This window comes from Danio rerio, chromosome 18 (genome assembly GCF_052040795.2).
Source record: "Danio rerio strain M-AB ecotype USA chromosome 18, GRCz13ab, whole genome shotgun sequence".
In the NCBI taxonomy this organism is placed as follows: domain Eukaryota; kingdom Metazoa; phylum Chordata; class Actinopteri; order Cypriniformes; family Danionidae; genus Danio; species Danio rerio.
Genome location: NC_141038.1, coordinates 8,409,098 through 8,426,962, shown reverse-complemented (window position 1 = coordinate 8,426,962; position 17,865 = coordinate 8,409,098). Strand labels below are relative to the sequence as shown.

At 38.4% G+C, this 17,865-nt stretch overlaps 4 protein-coding genes across 7 annotated transcripts in view; 3 read left to right on the top strand and 1 right to left on the bottom strand.

Annotated features, from left to right (window-relative positions):
* caps2 (calcyphosine 2) overlaps positions 1-2,870 on the top strand; it is a 101,705-nt gene extending 98,835 nt beyond the window's left edge. The window contains exon 19 of the mRNA XM_087292882.1: positions 2,553-2,870. The gene's annotated coding sequence lies outside the window, so the exon portion shown is untranslated. The remainder of the gene's footprint in view (positions 1-2,552) is intronic.
* Positions 1-9,644, bottom strand: part of ano2a (anoctamin 2a) — a 72,325-nt gene extending 62,681 nt beyond the window's left edge. For all 4 annotated transcript variants that reach the window (XM_087292773.1, XM_087292775.1, XM_087292774.1 and 1 more), the window contains exons 1-2: positions 9,499-9,644; positions 8,315-8,481 (exon numbers count right to left, since the gene is read on the bottom strand). In XM_087292773.1, coding sequence (XP_087148899.1) covers positions 8,315-8,481; positions 9,499-9,529 — 198 coding nt within the window. In that variant the 5' untranslated portion in view covers positions 9,530-9,644. The remainder of the gene's footprint in view (positions 1-8,314; positions 8,482-9,498) is intronic.
* The window catches only part of LOC101882393 (uncharacterized), a 768,785-nt gene that overhangs the window by 389,390 nt on the left and 361,530 nt on the right, over positions 1-17,865 (top strand). The gene's annotated exons all lie outside the window — the stretch shown is intronic.
* utp15 (UTP15 small subunit processome component) overlaps positions 1-17,865 on the top strand; it is a 355,707-nt gene that overhangs the window by 145,743 nt on the left and 192,099 nt on the right. The window lies entirely within an intron of this gene.

Below are 17,865 nucleotides of genomic sequence, written 5' to 3'. Positions count from 1 at the left end.
TGTAAATTGGTTGTTTTTGCGTTATTTCAAGCAAATTCGTACTTCCTGTTTGAAACGAATTTTTGAAGCTGCGTTACGTGACATAATAGCGTGTATTCCAGCGTGCAGACTGGACGTCTGTGCCAGAGTGAGTCTTATTACGTCTTACAGTGTGATGCATTAATGCATGAGTAAGGCTTGGTTCAAACCAATCAGCGTGCTCTATTGTGCAACTTCATTAATATTCATTAGTGTCACCGTGTTACACCACAGAGACGCCACGTTGTGTTGGCAAAACAAGCATGAAGTGTTGCTTTTATAGTTTGCTGCCATTAAGTTTCGTTTTCATTTTCTCTCTGTGAGAGCTCAGCTGGATCACGTGTGGATTAACAGTGTACGCGACGCTCGACAACAATAACTTACGTGTCTAAGGAGGATTATTGTTTACCTGAGAGCTGTTCTCATCTGCAAACGCTGAAATCCGGATTCGCTTGTAGTCTTCTCTTCATAAAGACGCGGCTCTAGTTGCTGGTGATTGTCCTGTCTCTACAGATTTGGTAAGTGAGATTTGGTAAGTGAGCGACCAGTGCTCTTTGTTTATTCAGTTTGTTCGTATCGAATTAAGTTAACTATTGCACAGAGTGCAAACATGTTAGCACCGCATTTTGTGACCGGAATAACACACACGGCTTTCTAACGCTACCTGCCGTGTGCATCTAAGTTTCCGGGAAATGCTGAGGGTTTTTTTCTCTCATTCGCCGTGCGGTATCAAACATTGCATGAAAAATACACGCTTAGAGCAGTTCCTCGAATCAAATATCTCGTTTGTCGCAAGGGGCATGAATGACTTCCCTGAATGAAAGAGCCAAACTGCTGTTAAAGTCCAACATTTAATAATTTGGCAAATAATTCGACTACAGATGTCCATGTAGGTTAAACACCATCACTTTCTCCTGTGTGTATTTTGACTGAAACTCGCTCGTGCCCAAATAGACACTCCCACACCCTCCCACTTTAGTTCCTCGGACACTCCCCCCTAAACAGAGCTGGACACGCCCACTTTTCTGACTTTTTCCAAAGTAGAGGTGTTAAAACACCCTGCTGAAACGAGGAGGTTTCATGGCCCTTTAATCTATGGTCACCACAGCGGAATGAACCGCCAACTTATCCAGCACATGTTTAACGCAGCGGATGCCCTTCCAGCTGCAACCCATCTCTGGGAAACATCTATACCGACTCATTCACTACGCGCAATTTAGCCTACCCAATTCACCTGTACTGCATGTCTTTAGACTGTGGGGCAAACCGGAGCACCCGGAGGAAACCCATATTAACGCAGGGAGAACATACAAACTCCACACAGAAATTCCAACTGACCTAGCCGAGGCTTGAACCAGCAACCTTCTTGCTGTGAGGCGACAGCTCCACCTATTGTGCCACCGTGTCGCCCAAAATAGTCCTTCCTTGATGTAAAATCCCACTTTAAGAACCATTATTATGCCAGTCATTTTTACCATGACTTTCCTCAAAATCTCATATTTCAGAATTAAAAGATTATATATTTTACCCCAAAATGGAAAATAGAAAAAATAGAAACTTATCCTGGGGTCCCTTATTTATCGCGGGAGTTCTGTTCTAAAAATAATAACCCACAATTGGCGAAATCTGTGAAGTGGTCTGCTCAATTTTTGACAATTATTTTAGGTGTTTTAAGACTGTAAAACCCCTCACTACACATGTTAAACACTTCTCTTTCTCAGACAGACATTAACATTTTCACACTTTTCTCTCTTGTTTAAACATTCTCAAAGTTCAAACTTTCATAGAAAAATAAGTCCAGTATTATAGAATGAAATCAAAGATCAAAACCTGTTGTCAGTGGTGGAAAGAGCACTGAAAAATCAAACTCAAGTAAAAGTACAATTACTTGCCTAAAAATGTATAGCAAGTAGAGAAAAAATATCTGCTGTAAATTTTACTCAAAGTAAGTGTAAAAAGTAGAGTAGTGCGATGGACAATAGCAATGAACCACTGTATTTTGTAAAATGATATGTTTTGCCTTGTGTATTTTACTCAATTCCAATACAAAAGTAAACTGCTGTGTTGCAGAGATGCTATAGGCTAAATGCTGGTAAAGTAGAACAGGGAAGCAGTTGGAAGCGGAAAACGCGAGTATGTCTGCGGTCCGGAGGTATTATAAAGTTGATGACGACAACATTGCCATAGCAAACTGAGATATGTAAACTAGGGATTACCTGGTATTTTAGGTTGAGGTGCTCCTTGTTTTATATTAGATTTTTGTTCATATTTACTGTTGCACTAAAGTCCAAAAGTGAAGAATTGATGGTATTAATGACTTTATTGTTAAAGCTACCTCACAGAAGTACTCTGTTTGTTAACAGAATTGTTGAATGTTAAAAAAAGGTGAATTAAAAAAAAAACAAGGAACATTGGATAGGGTTTGGTATTGGCAGATACTCAATCAAGTGACTCGAGGGCAAAAAAACCTGATCGGGACTATGTATCACACTAATAAACATGCATTTTCTTTCTTGTCTTTCCATTCTTAACAGTGAACCAACTGCATTTATAAGGAATCTCTCCAGGATGGGAATTTGACCATAAATCTCCCGAATTATTCAAGCTTAATCCACAAAAGAGATCTGAGTTCTGTGTTTGTGCAGCTCTCTGTGTGTGTGCTGCACTTTAAACAGCATGAGTGTACAGAGTGGAGTTCTCTGTCCCAGATGGCACACTTCATGTGCACTTTGGCCGGCATGTTTTCAAGACTGTTGGCTATCACGTTTATCATTTTTGTTTTCACAAGGGTGCTTGCCCAAGTACACTTCAACACTGAGGTGTGCTACTCACAAACAATAAAAACAGCATTGAAAAGCAGACAGTGAGGGTTTCGGATGTTTTACATGTTCTTGCACATGAGTAGATTAAAATGGCATGTGACATTTACGATACAGTGCCAAATTATGCATGTGCATCCCAAAGCATGGGACGTCTATATGGACCAAGAATCAACTATGTTTTTCAATATGTTTACATTGTTTAATGATGGTCTGTTCTGTAGATCAGTGGCAGTTGTAGTTTAAATGGCGCCCTGGGCGAAGCACCCCAAATACACCCCTCCCCCATACCCTGAGAAATAAAGACACTGTGTAGTTGAATTTATATATACATATTTTAAATATTTATTATAAATACAATTAAATATACTTATTTATTTTCAATAAATATAACAATTTTATTACATGAATTATAAACAAAATATAAATTATTATTATTGTTATTATTATACATATTTTATTGTAAATAAGTAACAGAAATCAATCCTAAAAGTAACTAAAAAAAGTATGTAAAGACACTACTAGAGCGATATGCTAAGATCACTTAAGAAATTATTATATTGTTATTATTATATATGTTGCATATTTTTGTATTTTGTTTACATCTGGATTTTTCCTAATCTTTGAATTTCTATTTAATTAAATTCATTATATTTTTTGATTTATCTAAGATAAATATCTAAGATAATATTTATTATTAGAGTTCATTTGTGGTAATTTATTCAAACTGGGGAAAGATTTATATTCTAATTTACCTTATTTTAATAGAGAATTACATTATTGATTTATATCAAAGGGGCCTAACTTCAACATCTCTGTAGGCATTTAGTTTTTTGAACCTGGAGCGATATAACTTAATACACGTAGGTGGCGCTATGTAAAGTGGGGGCTCGTCCGGGATGGGGGTGGGGTTTAGGGGGCTGAGTTAGTGAAGTGCAATCCTGTAGATTAAAAATATGTTTTATAAAGACTCTGCTTAACTGGCTGTTACTCCGGTTTCACAATGCATGAGCGGCTTGTTTTTTATTGGCGTGCATGTTAACAACCAGGATTCACACCGAGAGCAGGAGCAGCGTGTATGAGGCGTCAATATTTTCTCACCAGCATTGTTTCGGTTGCACATAGAGATTAACAAACTGTGTGCAAAAGATGCCAAATATGAAAGGACACTAACATCTTTATTCTGGGATTACCACTCTAAATTAATACACTTGCATAAAGTAAATCATATCTCAAAGCTTTTACTCGGGGCACAGCTCATTTTTACTGGGGTATTTTTTTATTTTTTATTTTTTTTGCACAACATCGCCCATATTGCCCATGCCTAAATCCGTCACTGCTGTAGACAATTGGAAAAAATATTACTAATAAGGGGGCTAATAATATTGACCTTAAAATATTTTTTAAAAATGTATTTTAGCCAAATTTAAACAAATCAGACTTTCTCCAGAAGAAAAAATATTATAGTAAATACTGTGAAAAATCCCTGTTGAACATAAATATTGGGAAATATTTGAAAAAGAAATAAAAAAATCAGAGGAGGATTAATCATTTTGACTTCAACTGTACTTGGATATCTTTACCTGTGGGATCCAAAACACAGTCTTTGTGTGACCAGCATACAACTGCAAAACCAATACAGTGTTCACACTTTGGGTAATTTGATCTCTTGGTGTCTGTGAAGAGACTCCAGGGGGTTTACTGTATAATTAATGAACTTTAACCAGTGATAAGTGTTACTTAGTGCAGTAGTGAGACTACATGTACATAATGACAGGGTGACACTGGCTCGGTCCGATTGACAGCTGCTTCACCCAGTCAAATGAGACATGGAAATGTATTTAGTGGGAAAGACTAAAGAAGTCATGGAGAGTAATTATGTGCAGAATAAGTATACTGCTGAATGAGTGTTGATCTTCTGGTTATGGTAAACGTGAGAGTTTTCCATCTGAGCGATCAATCCAAACCAAGTGTGTTGCAGGAGGAAAACCCAAGCGGAGATCTAAAAAAGCATTCCGTCATTCTTATTGCTCTGCATCTAGATCTGGGATTTCCTATTGCTTTGGCGTATGTAATGCCACCCTGTTTGTCGTGTTATCTTGTGTTTAAGCTTGTTTAAACTGAGAAAGCCTGTTCTAAATAAATAGACGTGATCTACTTTGATTTAGCAATGTTTAGTTAAGCTACAGTACAAACCAAAACATACTTGTTAGTGTTTGGTCTTTAACTGGAACATAATGCTTGTTTTCTGCTGGTTGAGACCTTTATTGAGAATTTCTGCAATATGATATGAGTTTTAAAAGGTGTATTAGAGCAGATATTTAAAAAAAAATCATCCAAGTCTTGGAATATTTTTGTTTGCTGTTTTAAATTTTACTTTCCATTTATTAAAATAAAAATGTTGTATACCATAATTTTTTTCAACACAGGCTCATTCTGAAAATGCTATATACATTTCTGGAGAGCACCAAATAAGTTTCAGCAATTACGTTTTTTGCAGTTTATGTTTTCGCGAAACCAAAGGCCTCTGTGTATGCTTTTTCAGATCTCAAATTTCTCTGGCGAGTGCCATTCACACCTGCTCTTCTCGTGTAATCCATCAGAGGCCGCTGTCGTCTAACTAACTGACTGACTGATTGACTGACCCACCCTTCTCCTTCCCTAAATCCAACCAATAGTTTTTTTAAAAAGACAGACTGACCCGGCTTCACCACCCTCTCCAAAACCCAACTGAGAGTTTTAAAAAGCAAACCAGAAAAAGAAAAGCCCTTGTGTCACCGACTCGGTCCCAGTCACTCCCCTCGCTGGCCAGCAGAGGCCGCCATCTCCGGACTTCTAGCATTACATCATCCACATACGCTGATTGTGCACACACCTGTTCTGAATCAAGCTAACGACCCACGTACCCTTTATAAGCCAGTTCCAAACACTCAGTCAGTGCGAAGTCTTGTTTAGCCCCGGCCAGCATTTCTGAGCGTTATTCCCTGCCTGATTCTTCGTGCATTACTCCAGCCTGTTTCTGACTCTGCTTCGCCTTCTGCCTGCCCACGACCCACGCCTGATTTACAGACTCTGATACTCTCTGCCTGCCCACGACCAACGCTTGATACACGGACTCTGATGCTCGCTGCCTGCCCACGACCCACGCCTGGTACACGGACTCTGACACTCGCAGCCTGCTCTCGACCAATGCCTGGTAAACCCCTCTGTGTCTGTTCATCGCCAGTCTTGATACTTCATAGACTATTGTGGATGTGTGTTTGCACTTTAGTCCATATTGTGTGTTTGAGTGAAAGCTTGACTAATAAATACTGCATCATGGATCCCTCCGTGTCAGTCTCCTCGTTACACCTTGCCTGATTTTTACCTCAATTTCAGATTTTACCACATTTTCACCCTGTTATTTACTTGTTTGTTTTATTTTTTTTCTTTTGTTTTTGTCTTACCCACTTCCTGGAACCGTTCTTCACCACATTTGAACCTTGTTGTCGAGGTCAACTCGTCTTTATTTCGCTATCATCCTTATTTCTATAGCGCTTTTACAATCTAGTTGTAGTAAAATGAAACTGCGTCAGTCCAGTTTTCACAGTTGAAGTTCAGTTTAGTTTAATTTAGTGTGGTTTGATGTTCACTGCTGAAAGTCCAGCACTGAAGAGCAAATCCATGGATGCACAGCTCCACAACTTACAAACCAAGCAAGCAACTGGACAAACTGGTAACAGTGGAAAAGCCATCCATACAGAGGTCAGCTGTTAAGCGTGAAAAGGAACGGCGTCATACCACTCCATAGCGTTCATTTTAAAGACGAAATGCAGCCATACATACTTCTGGCTACATAATTTGCGATCTCCAGAAATGTATATAGGGCTATGTTTTCAGAATAAGCCTATGTTGTCTTTTTTCCTTTTTGTGCTGTATTTTTGTTTTGTCTATTGTTGAGCTATTCAGTACCATTTTATTCCTTTTCCACTGTACTGGATTAGTGCTCAGTGCTCATCACAACACCTGCCTGTTGCTCTGTTTATTATCAGTCAGGAATATTCAGCTTTTTAGTCAAAAACGGGGAAAGGTCAGGTAATTTGGCTTTGAGTCGGAACCCTGTTTATCAGCGATATAAACAATATCTGTTCTGGTTTTAAATTAAAACTCTTGTGTTAAGATATTCAATTTTCCTTTGCAGATTTGGCAAAACGTTTTCAGCTCATTTCCAACCTTTTAATTTTGCATCCATAACCTGGTGATATCATTCTTACCAGATGAAATTTGCGTTTTTATTGTAACTTTGAGCTTTCTGATGTCTTGTTTGACCTTGTGAATACCATATTGATTAAAATGTTGTCTGAATAAACTGCCTTGGAGAGAAACAGTGGCAGCATGCCAATTCTTGTTTGTTTTCCTTTAAACCGTCCCTTTACATTCCTTTGGTCCCATTTTATATGAGATGGCCTTAACTAATATTTACTTACACTAAAAATTATTGTTTGTTATTGTGTAACTATATACTTTTGCATTACTAATGATACGCACACTGAAAAACCCAACAGTCAAATTTATTAAATGAAATGAGTGTAGTTAACTCAAAATTGACTAAAAGTTAATTCTACTCATTTGAAAAGAGTTTTGAACTTAATGTTGAAGGCAATGAGTTAATTAAATACCTCATTACTTCAACTTAAATGGAGTAAGTTCACAGTACTCATATAGATTAGTTTAACTCAAATGGTTTGCTGCAATGGTTTCCTCAAACAGTTTGAGTTGCCTTAACTTATTGGGTTTTACAGTACTCAGTTGGTTTGAGTTCTTTTCATTTATCAGGTTTTACTGTATTCAAATTGCTTCATTTACTCGAATAGATTGTTCACACTCTTTAGGATTAATTTTTTACTTGTTTGTTGTCCTCAAATGGTTTAAGTTACCTTAACTTTTTTGAGTTTTACAGTGTATACTTGCACTTATGATTGATTAATTACTTGTAATTACATCTGTAAATAATTAACCATTCCTTACACCTTAACCAACCCATACCACCAAACCTGTCCCCTACCAGTATCCCGCCTCAAGAACACCACAAGTGTTCTGCAATACATGACAAACTTAGCAAGTATACTGTATTTATGTTTTACGATTTATTTGGGTTGAATTTAAACAAAGTTAAAGATTACCTAATTTTATTTGTTTCTTTAAATTCAGCCCAAATGATTTTTTGCAATTATTTTGCAAAAATATTTTTATTAGTGTACATAAGGCCAGCTAATATTTTCTTCATATATTTATTTCACAGTATCTCACTGAAAGAGTTTACTTTTTTGAGAAGGCACAGAGGTCTGTTTCACCAAGCTTCACTCACTTTAGTATCTCTATGGCCTCAGCACTTATTTTATACAATGATACCAATAAAAAAAAAGAACATAAAATCTCCTTAAAACATCATTCGTATGATTTCTTTGACAATAAACAAAGTTTCCTCATATACACACCGTGTCCTCTGCGATGTCGTTGGCATCATGCCCGCTGCTGGCCGTGCCCCGCTGGCCCAGTTCAGAGATATCTCTGGCAACACCGCGGAGTTTCTCACTCTGCATTGAAGAGGAATCGCTCCTCACAGCCGAAACACGCATGCGCTCGGGAGCCCCATTCCAGTTTTCTGTAAGAGATTTTCTCAATTAGCTGTCATTGTCCTTTAATAGTCTTTTTATGCAAATTAGCGTTTTAAAATGACTGCCATCTCTTTCTTTGACAATCATTCATGCAAAGCAGTCACGCCAATAAATCGCATGGAATTTTAATGAAACTCCGAGAGAGAGAAAGAGAGAGAGACGTCCGCGTAAAAGTGGAGAATAAAAACCTTTCAGCACCAAGGACAGCAGCATAGCTATGCGCGTCAATGATCAGAAACCTGTACAAGTGACCGAGAATAGAAACAGTGATATCTGTAAATATTCTCACACTTGACACTAAAGCGTCACTTAAATATGCCTCATGCCCTTAGGTAAACAAACACAGGGATTCATGACTCTTAGAGAAAGCTAAGCCCATTTACACCACCTGACCAAACCATGCATCTCATCAGTCTATTTGTGCCTTTACTTCCATTCATTTTCAGATTTTCGATTTAAAACAAAATAGTTCTGTGATCTAATTAAAAAATGAAAGAAAAATGAGAGAAACAATTCCTAAAGTGCTGTTGATTTATAAGACAACACATGGCGTCAGATGGCGCTTGAAATAGCTCCAGATTATTGCCCCAGCTAATTATACAAACCCCCTCCGACACACTCAGCCCTCCTCTTTGTTTTCTAAAACAAAAAAGCAGAAATTCTGACACAATTAACCAAAGGATTAGTGAGTATCAAAGTATGATATCCCATCAGAAATAAGCATAGCTACCGCGCGCCTTTGATTTTACTGCAATTAATGCAAGCGACCAGTTTGGTGCCACTCAGCGCGTTCACACAAACTGATTATAAATGCACGATTAAATCAAACACAAGCACGCATCTGCATATAGCTTTGAACAAACAAGCCAATTTATTGAAGAGTGTTCAACTGTACAGACGTGCAGCAAGCGAATATTCTGTTTGGCTCAGGAAAACCCAATGCACGCGCGCGCGCAAATTACACCATCAACAAAGATGAAGCGGGGTGTCAGGCTGGTACTCACCCGTGGCAGAGGGCGACCTGTTCAGTGCCATGTTCGTGTGCTCCCGGTGAGATGGTGGACAATCCGCAGCTTAACGCGCTCGTGCTGCTGCCGTTAATTCCGTGGAGCTCGAGACGCTCAAACTTCCAGAGAGAGTCGGACGGATTGAGAGAGAGAGAACGGTGACAGCCGACACAACCCCCTCCCCCTCACACACACACATGGTGTCTCTCACAAACAGAAGCCGAACGCATAAGTCTAATTATACTGTCACGAACTATCCGTGGTACATATTTGACCGGTATCCCAATTTAACGCACATTAATTATAAAATATATTTTTAGATAAAGCATTTTTTAATTAAGCAATTGTGACATCATTATCCCCTCAGACAAACTCAGAAGCTGAATGCATAAGTCTAATTATACTGTCACGAACTATCTGAGGAATATATTCGACAGGAAACACAATTCATGCATTGCTGACAAAACATTTTATGATGAAGCATTTTGGAATTATTAAAGCAGTTAGCAATTGTGACATCATTATTTGTTCTCCCCTTCACACACACACACACACACACACACACACACACACACACACACACACACACACACACACACACACAGAGAAGCTGAATGCAAAAGTCATACTTCTCATGAACTATCCATGGGAAAAAAATGACAAGAAATCCAATTCAACGTGTATGCATTGCTTATTTTTTATGATAAAATATCTTATAATTATTAAAGCAATTAGCAATTGTGACATCATTTGTTGTCACGTGCATCAGGAAAGTATTGATGGCGCTTCACTTTTTCCACATTCGTTTATGTTACAGCCTTATTACAAAATAGATTAAATAAATTTATTTCCTCAAAATTCTACACACAATACCCCATAATAACAACGTGAAGAAAGATTTTCTTAAATTGTTGCAAATTTATTAAAAATAAAAAACCTGAAAAATCACATGTACATCAGTATTCAAAGGCTTTGCGCAATACTTTGCTGATACATCTTTGGCAGCAATTACAGCCTCAAGTCTTTTTGAATATGATGCCGCAAGCTTGGCACACCTGTCTTTGGGAATTTGTGCTCATTCCTCTTTGCTGTACCTCTCAAGCTCTATCAGGTTAGATGGGAAGCGACGGTGTACAGCCATTTTCAGATCTCTCCAGAGATGTTCAATAGGATTTAGGTCTGGGCTCTGGCTGGGCCACTCAAGGAGATTCACTGAGTTGTTGTGAAGCCACTCTTTGATATTTTGGCAGTGTGCTTTGGGTCATTGTCCTGCTGGAAGATGAACCATCGCCCCAGTCTGAGGTCAAGAGCACTCTGAAGCAGGTTTTCATTCAGGATGTCTCTCTACATTGCTGCATTCATCTTTCCCTCTATCTTGACTAGTCTTCCAGTTCCTGCTGCTGAAAAACATCCCCACAGCATGATGCTGCCACCACCATGCTTCACTGTAGGGATGGTGTTAGCCTGGTGATGAGCGGTGCCTGGTGTTCTCCAAACGTAACACCTGGCATTCACTCCAAAGAGTTCAATTTTAGTCTCATCAGACCAGAGAATTTAGTTTCTTATGGTCTGAGAGTCCTTCAGATGCCTTTTGACAAATTCAGGGCAGGGAGAGGCTTCCGTCTGTCCACTCTACTATACAGGCCTGATTGGTGGATTGCTGCACAGATGGTTGTCCTTCTGTAAGGTTCTCCTCTCTCCACAGAAAACCGCTGGAGCTCAGATTGACCATCGGGTTATTGATCACCTCCCTGACTAATGCCCTTTTCCCCGGATCACTCAGCTCTAGAAAGAGTCCTGGTGTTCCAAACATCTTCCACTTATGAATGATGGAGGCCGCTGTGCTCATTGGAACTTTCAGAGCAGCAGAAAGTTTTCTGTAACCTTCCCCAGCCTTGTGCCTCGAGACAATCCTGTCATGGAGGTCTACAGACAATTCCTTTGCCTTCATGCTTGGTTTGTGCTTTGACATGCACTGTCAACCCTGGGACCTTATATAGACAGGTGTATACCTTTTCAAATCATGTCAATCAACTGAATTTATCACAGGTGAACTCCAATGAAGCTGCTGAAACATCTGAAGAGTGATCAGTGGAAACAGAATGTACCTGAGCTCAATTTAGAGCTTCACGGCAAAGGCTGTGAATACTGATGTTCATGTGATGTTTCTGGATTTTTATTTTTAATAAATTAACAACAATTTCAAAAAATCTTTTCTTCACATTGTCATTATGGGGTATTGTGTATAGAAATTTGAGGAAATAAATGAATTGAATCCATTTTGCAATAAGGAATAAGCAAACAAGGCTGTAACACAAATAAATGTGGAACAAGTGAAGCACTACGAATACTTTCCGGATGCACTGTAGATCCAGTTCTGGTACATTTATTTTTATATTTATTATTTATTACTATTATTATTATTTATATTTATTACTTATTATATCTATATTTATTATATGAAGAATCTCAGCTAATATATGTTTCATGGAAGAAAGTCAAAGTCAAGCAGTGTTGGATTTACATGACATGACGGTGAACAAAATGATGACAGCATTTTTATTTTTGGTGAACATTAATTTTCTGGTGATTTAAATTATATTTGCTCATGTTAACAGCAACATAACTTAAATGTAATGACCGAGTCTGTGAAGGTAAACACTATTGACGTAGTTTAGGGGAAACAACATTTGAACCGAGTCACTAATAGTCTCTATGCATTTTATGTCAAAACTGATTTGTTGCATATTGTCTGCTTGAATGAACTTGGGGGTTTTGTGCTTTGTTTAAGAGCACATTGGCATTTTCTAGGGTCAAAAGTGACTGAACCTGCAGTGTGCTGATTTAACCACCGAATAACCACTACATAAACACACACACTTGTGTATTTGACATTGTTTTTCCAGTCAGCTAACCTCAGAGAGAACATTCATTCATTCATTCATTTTCTTTTCAGCTTAGTCCCTTTATTAATCTGGGGTCGCCACAGCGGAATGAACCGCAAACTTATCCAGCATATGTTTTACGCAGTGGATGCCCTTCCAGCCGCAACCCAGCAATGGGAAACATCCATACACTCTCATTAGCACAAACACACATACACTACGGTCAGTTTTAGCACACCCAGTTCACTTATACCACGTCTTTGAACTTGTAGGGTAAACCCGGAGGAAACCCACCTAACATGGGGAGAAAATGCAAACTCCACACAGAAATGCCAACTGACCCAACTGAGGCTCGAACCAGCGACATTGCTGTGAGGCGAACGTGCTACCCACTGCCCCACCGCGTCACCTCAGAGAATATCACTTATGTTATTTCAAGGGACAGTTCACCCCAAAATTTAAATCACCTCATCATATACGCTTTACTTGAGTTTCTTCAGTTGAACACAGAGGAAGATATTTTGAAGAATGCTACTTGCTGGCCCTCATAATAGGAAAACACACTGTAAGTCAATGGATGCTAGCAACCAGCATTCTTCAAAATATCTTCCTTTGTGTTCAACCAAAGAAAGAAACTCAAATAGGCTTTGAACAGGTGAAGTATGAGGACAGAATTTGAATATATGGATGAACTATGAACAATCATTTACCCAGAAAAGTGATCACTGAGCATATAGTAAATATCTGAAGCTGTTCCACACAATGAATGTTAAGTAACTACGGACAAAAAATAAACACAGACCACTCGTGCACTTTCATAATTACCTTCCAAAACACATCCCCATAATGCAGTCGCTCATTAGCTTTAATAAACACACTTCCTGATGCCATTTTCAGATGATTGTACAGTAATTATTAAGGTCATGGCAGCTGGAGTTAAGCGTAATCCCTTTTTTTGTGCAAAACAAATTATTTGCGCTTACTGACTCAAAGCATTTTAATCAGATATTATTCAAAATGCGTAGGATATGATGATGCCGCATAACCACAGATTACATAAAGTCAGAGTTGTACCTTATTTCTCTTAGCGAACACTTCCTGAGAGCGGCGACGAGTGAATAACAGGTCATTAATGTGTGACTCATGTCCTCCAGATGTGTGAATCGTACACTTCACATCTAATTGACTGATCAGTATTCTCTATGCACACGTACAACACTCATATTATACTCATATTAACACTCATAACAATAAGTAACAAATTACAAATACTCAAATGACTGTAATTGAGTAGTTTTTCCTCAGGAAGTGTAATTTGCTTGGTCGTTTTAAAAGTGTGTGCTTTTTGAGAAGATTTTGCATCAGGCTCATTGTGGACACGTACCCAGGTCCACTTTTCTGGGGACAGCGAAAAACGTAACCAGATGTACGTCAAATTTCTTTTTTGACGTGTCTTTTTTTCTTTTGGGTGTCTTTTTCTTGCATAAATCCACCAGAGGGCGCAATATACACTTCAGCTGACCAGGCCAGCTTGCTGTCAACTGACTGACTGATCGAGTGACCCACCCCCATCTCTAAACACAAACGATAGTGTTTTCAAAAGGAATATTGAAAAAGAAAATTCACCGCGGCCGCATGATTTCATCACGTTTTCAGCCTGTTGTTTTTTATTACATCTTTTTTACTCCTGTTTTACCTGGTTTCTAGAAACCTTTATTAACCCATACCCTGTCGTCGCGGTCAACTTTGCTCCGAGTCCGCCGACGTATGTGGCGAGCTACTGGGCAAACAAGCACTGATTTGCCATTGTGTTTACGTGCTCGACAGAAATGACTGTGATTGGCTGTGAGGGTCATCAGTTCACTGATACAGATACAGGAGCACTGAAGCGTTTCAAAGTCACGTCGATCAGCTGGTTTGTCTATAAGCTGACATACGAGTGATCCACTGATGAATCGCGGCTTTAAATAGCTCCAGCGTCCCTGTATTTTTGGTTACACTCAGTAAACAGTGTTGAGTTCAGTGAACTGATGAGCTTCATGGCCAATCTCAGTCATTTCTGTCAAATGTTAGCGGGAACTGGACGTTTTTAAAGTTACAGTATCGATTGGTACCAAATTCTAGTATTGCGCAACCGTACACTGAGGTAAGTGGTCAGATGGTAGCATGAAAAGGAACGGAAGATGAAATGTTTTAAAGATGAAAGTATTTCTGGCTACATAATTCATGCTCTACAGTAATATATATAGGGGTACGTTTCCACAATGAGCTTGTGTTGATATTTTTAGTACTTTTACTGTACTATTTCCCTTCAACCTGCATTACTCACTATTCTTGAGTACTTTTAAAAGGGCTACTTTTCCATTAGCCCATATGTTTTGGTCATGTCCCAGATTATCTGTATTTTGGTCAACTATTTTTTTTATCTTACTCCAGAATATTTTGTAAAGATGTTTGTGCAAATCCCTTAACTGCTATATTTGGTATTGTATATAAAAATAACAATCTGTCAAAAAGTGAATTAGACTACATTGCCTTTACTTCTCTTTTAGCAAGACGCTTGATTCTAATCAATCAGAAACAATCATTTCCCCCTTCTTTCAAACAGTGGGCCAATGATGTGTTGCATTTCCTTAGTTTGGAAAAAATAGGACTCAGTTTAAATGGTTCCAGGTCCAAGTTCACTGCCATGTGGCGTCCTTTCATAAACTACTTCCGAAGCTAAATGTAACTGTAAGTGGACAAAATGATGCTAAAGCTGTCAGGTTTTGCTTGTACTTATGCTGTCTTCATTTTATTTTATTTTTTGTCTTTGTTGATATGTACACAATGTTAAAGCACTATGTGTATATTTATGTTGTGTTGTTAGTTGTGCCGATTTATGTATGTTTTTGGACTACTTAAATAAATAAAAAAAGGAAAAAAATAAAAAAAGGGCTACTTTTCACTCATACTTTGTGTAATATTTACAATAGATACTTTTACTCTACTCGCATGACATTTTTGGGCAAGTAATGGTACTTGAATATAGGGCTGGGTAGATTAGCCATATTATATCATCGTGATGAAATGAAAGTCATTAACAATGAGTGCGTTTCCATGAACACCAATAATCTGATTTTATTATGATTAAGACAATACAAATGATTAAGAGTCCACCGTGTAAACAGAGATTTTTGATTAATTTATTCCGATCAAGTAATCGATCATAATCGAACTAAATAGAAATCGGATTAAGACGTGGAGTATTCCTATTTTAGTGGCATTAATGCAGTGCAGTACAGACGTGTAAACACCGCAATCAAAACTATCATGCTGTGTTCACACCAGACGTGGCATGCGTGGATAAATTGCGATATTCACACGTAAATAGACGCATGAGCATTTTGAGTTTACTCAATTCTACGCGCGTTAAATTCACTTCCTAATGGACTTAGATTCGTGCCATAGGCTGGGCTTCTGTGTGCCCTGTGACTCTAGTTTTATGCTAAATGGCTCACATGGATTTTATTGAGAGAATAGCTGTGTTTATATGCTTTATTTGGCTGAAAAACTGCGTCAATTCATTTGGAGTCGTGTCTGAGTCCACTAAATCTTTTCAGAGGTGTATCCAGCTCTGTGAGTTCACAAACTCCCACAGTAACTATGGCTGTTTCTCAATATGCGTTCTTCAGTGATCTTGCATCCTTTTGTTCTTGTGTAACGTCATCATCAACTGCCTAAGTTCAGTTCCAATACTCAAGACCGCAAGAACGGACGCGTGAAATGTTCCAGAAGTGTTCTTGATATCGAGGACGCATGGATGCAGACTTGAGCACCGAACTCGCTCGAGAAGTCCCAGAAATCATTGCGACTGGAGGTGGGAAGCGCAGCATTGTATATAGATTTATTAATAACGTTCAGAGATATAACTTATTTACCTCAGAAGTTTCCCTAAATGAAACGGTGAATGTAAACATTACCATGAAAATCTTAATAAAGGAATGAACACATTAAGGGTGTTTATTTGCTAAAATTCATATTCAAATCTTTTTGTTTGTATTGTGCAACATATATTTCTAAAGTCTTCATGCATAGTACGTATTGAGAAAAGGGGAAAAGCAATAAATCTTTGTATGAATGCTGTAATGTTTAAACAATTTTTATTAGTTAAAGATGGGTGAGGGTCATGTGACCTTCAGGAAGAAAGCAGCATCTCATTCCTCACAGGATGCGGTCTCTGTCCTCGTGGTCTCCCGAGTTCGTTCTTCTGAGGGGACATAGCAAGACCAGTCTTCACAAGAACGCAAGTCTGTTTTCTGCATTTTTGGAATTGAGAAGCAGCCTCAACTTGGATGATGGAAGCTTTCAGCAGTGCTTCAGACTGAGCCGAGCCCAGTTTGGTGAGCTGTTTTCCCTGAGACACCAACAACAGGCGCTATGTCATAATCACTCCCCTACAAGAGAAAGCACACTATTGACTTAAATCAATCGTGCTTGACGCTTATTCCGCGTCTGGTGTGAACACAGAAATACTGTCACGTAAGGTTTTTGCAGCAATTTGTGACAGGATAGTCTATACACACACACGGCTGTTTGACATTGTTCTCTGCTCCTACAGTCAGTGAAAGACCACAGCCACTTGCATTGCAAAAGTTTTTCGCATACAGTGTGCGGTATCAAACTCCATTAAAACTACACTCCTCCAGCAGTTCATACTCTCATCTAATATCTTGTTTGTCATGGGGGGTGGGTGGGAGGCATGCATGAAATGATCCTCAATGAAAGTGAAAGTACCGAACTGCAGTTAAAGTTAACAAATTAAAAATTAAACATCCGAAATTACATGAAGCTTCGGAGGAATGGTGGATAGCTCTGTGACACGACAACGTTAATCAAATTATGTGCTATAACATGTAAAGCTGGAAACATCTCATGGAAACACCTTAATCATATTATCATATCAGATTAAGGCAAATAATTCAATTACTGATGTCCATGTAAACATAGTCGTCCATGATAAGCTCTGCAACTTTTTTTACTCCATATTAATCTAAGAGCCAATCACACAGCAGAAATGTGCAACAACTGGAATCCAAAAGTGTGTTGATGTTACAGATATTTTGCCACCGAAAATATGTTATGCCATTTAATGGATCCACTACTTTCTGTGGCTTCAGTCAATTTTAGAGTACTCTTTTAAATCTGAAAGCATTAACAACTGATATTGAAATATATATTGTTACTATTCAATATGGAAAATAATTATTGAGATTGCATTTTTGCCATATCACCCAGCCCTACTTGAGCATGATTTTCAGTACTCTTTCCACCACTGCATATAAGTGAAGTTTATGTATAAACAAATTTCGAGAGGATCACGTGCTTATGATTGCTAGCAGCTGACCCGCATTATCTAATTCACTACTATCCAATCAGATGACTCCTAAACTACTATAAATACCCTGGGGTTTATTCCATTGCTATCTTCGTTTTGAAG